Source organism: Ammodytes marinus, assembly GCF_949987685.1.
Source record: "Ammodytes marinus genome assembly, contig: scaffold_40, whole genome shotgun sequence".
Lineage (NCBI taxonomy): Eukaryota > Metazoa > Chordata > Actinopteri > Uranoscopiformes > Ammodytidae > Ammodytes > Ammodytes marinus.
The window spans coordinates 130,001-132,500 of record NW_027648104.1 but is presented as its reverse complement, the minus strand read 5'-3'; the positions used below and the strand labels follow the sequence as shown (position 1 = coordinate 132,500).

Sequence of the window (2,500 nt, the reverse complement as noted above, 5' to 3'; positions counted from 1 at the left end):
GTGTGTGTGTGTGTGTGTGTGTGTGTGTGTGTGTGTGTGTGTGTGTGTGTGTGTGTGTGTGTGTGTGTGTGTGTGTGTGTGTGTGTGTGTGTGTGTGTGTGTGTGTGTGTGTGTGTGTGTGTGTGTGTGTGTGTGTGTGTGTGTGTGTGTGTGTGTGGATTCTGGTTTAAAATCTTTTATTTTGGTAAATCTCTTTCTGGTATTTTATTTTAACAGAAACACTCTGCGGCCGCTGACATCACTTCCTCTCTCTCTGAGGATCAAGTTCCTGAAGCATTTCTGGTCATGGTTCTGATCCAGTTTGGTGCGTTTACCTATCTGTCTGTCTGTCTGTCTGTCTGTCTGTCTGTCTGTCTGTTCTGTCTGTCTGTCTGTCTGTCTGTCTGTCTGTCTGTCTGTCTGTCTGTCTGTCTGTCTGTCTGTTCTGTATGTTTAAGCCCATATCTCACTGGGCTGCGACTGTTTGCGACAAGTTGGAGACTGTATTCAGAGGGAGTCTCTAAACTGTCTCTAAACGTTCGCGGAGGTCTCAGTTTCCTCTCGTGAGTCGCAGAGCTGCGCAGTCCTATCGCTTGAATTTTGAACATGTTCAAAAAAAGTGTGCGACAAATCTAGTCTCAAAATATTCTCAGAGTGGTCGCATGTGTCTCAAACGCGTTGCAAACCCTTCACAATTTAGTTTCCGCGAGTCGGAAAGTGTGAGACAACTTTGCGACGGTTTGGCGACATATGAAACTAATTTGCGACTGATTTGAGACAAAAATGAGACTGCCATTCCGTTCGTGCGACGCTCGCCAGACGTTCTCGAGACATAAATGCTCCCGGCAAGTGTTGGCCAGGACATTTGCAAACGTGTCGTGAGGAACCAACTCAGTGAGACTGCAAGATAAAGTTGTCGCTAATTTGCATATTTTCTCGCAAATATTGTGTCTCCAACTTGTCGCACACTGTCGCAGCCCAGTGAGATGGGGCTTTACCTGTTTAGCCCCCGAGTAAGACTTTTTACTAATAATTTACTGTACTGTCATAGTGTGGACTATCATAAGACACAACATACTCCTCTACATATGCTCTGATTGTGTTTCTTATTGAAATACGCTGAAGTATATACGACCATTTTGTGTTAGTTGCCTAGATGCTGCATTCTGTTTCTTTAAGATTTGTTTTTTCTTGAGTTTTTGAAAATGTTCTGACCAATAAAATTGTGTCCAACTAATGACTTTTATTAGTGGATTAATGTTTGTTTACGTGTCTGTCTGTCTGTCTGTCTGCCTTGTCTGTCTGTCTGTCTGTCTGTCTGCCTATCTGTCTCTCTGTCTCTCTGTCTCTCTGTTTGTCTGCCTGTCTGTCTGTCTGTCTGTCTGTCTGCCTTGTCTGTCTGTCTGTCTGTCTGTCTGTCTGTCTGTCTGTCTGTCTGTCTGTCTGTCTGTCTGTCTGTCTGTCTGTCTGCCTTGTCTGTCTGTCTGTCTGTCTGTCTGTATGCCTGTCTGTCTGTCTGTCTGTCTGTCTGCCTATTTGTCTCTCTGTCTCTCTGTTTGTCTGTCTGTCTGTCTGTCTGTCTGTCTGTCTGTCTGTCTGTCTGTCTGTCTGTCTGTCTGTATGCCTGTCTGTCTGTCTGTATGCCTGTCTGTCTGTCTGTCTGTCTGTCTGTCTGTCTGTCTGTCTGTCTGTCTGTCTGCCTTGTCTGTCTGTCTGTCTGTCTGTCTGTCTGTCTGCCTGTCTGCCTGTCTGCCTGTCTGTCTGCCTGTCTGTCTGTCTGTCTGTCTGTCTGTCTATCAGGAACCATGGTGATAGATCGCGCTCTGTATTTGAGGAAAACCGTTTTGGGGAAGTTGGTCTTCCAGGTGATTCTGGTGTTTGGGATTCACTTCTGGATGTTCTTCATTCTGCCGACAGTCACCGAGAGGTAACACACCTGTCTGTCTGTCTGTCTGTCTGTCTGTCTGTCTGTCTGTCTGTCTGTCTGTCTGTCTGTCTGTCTGTCTGTCTGTCTGTCTGTCTGTCTGTCTGTCTGTCTGTCTGTCTGTCCGTCTGTCCGTCCGTCTGTCTGTCTGTCTGTCTGTCTGTCTGTCTGTCTGTTAACACATCTTTACCTGTCTCTAGTTAACAAATCTTTAACCCTTTAGGCGCCGGGTTTTATTTTTTTAAATACTAGATTTTGACACTTACATTTCAGAAGGCTCTGGATTGAAAGTGGTTTGAGATAGAGACAAAGTGTAAATGAGACAAATATTGAGAATGACCTAAAGTTTATCTGGGGAGTACATTTTCCCATCTAATTACCATATTATGACGTCATATGGCGGCGGCCATATTGGATTATGTAATTTCCATGAAATACCTGATATTTTGAAAGAGAGTTGAACTTATTTAATCAGATTCACCCCTCCATCCATTTGTAATGATGTCCACTTTGTTGTAAGCCAACAGTTGTAAACTAGCTATGTTAGCTACACTGGGCCCTTTGTTTACACACCAGTTTACAGAGCCTAGGCTGTGT

At 44.6% G+C, this 2,500-nt stretch overlaps 1 protein-coding gene across 1 annotated transcript in view; it reads left to right on the top strand.

Moving 5' to 3' along the window:
* The window catches only part of LOC307271046 (piezo-type mechanosensitive ion channel component 2-like), an 87,279-nt gene that overhangs the window by 68,645 nt on the left and 16,134 nt on the right, over positions 1 to 2,500 (top strand). Inside the window, exons 50-51 of the mRNA XM_080054923.1 lie at positions 217 to 304; positions 1,780 to 1,906. Coding sequence (XP_079911049.1) covers positions 217 to 304; positions 1,780 to 1,906 — 215 coding nt within the window. The remainder of the gene's footprint in view (positions 1 to 216; positions 305 to 1,779; positions 1,907 to 2,500) is intronic.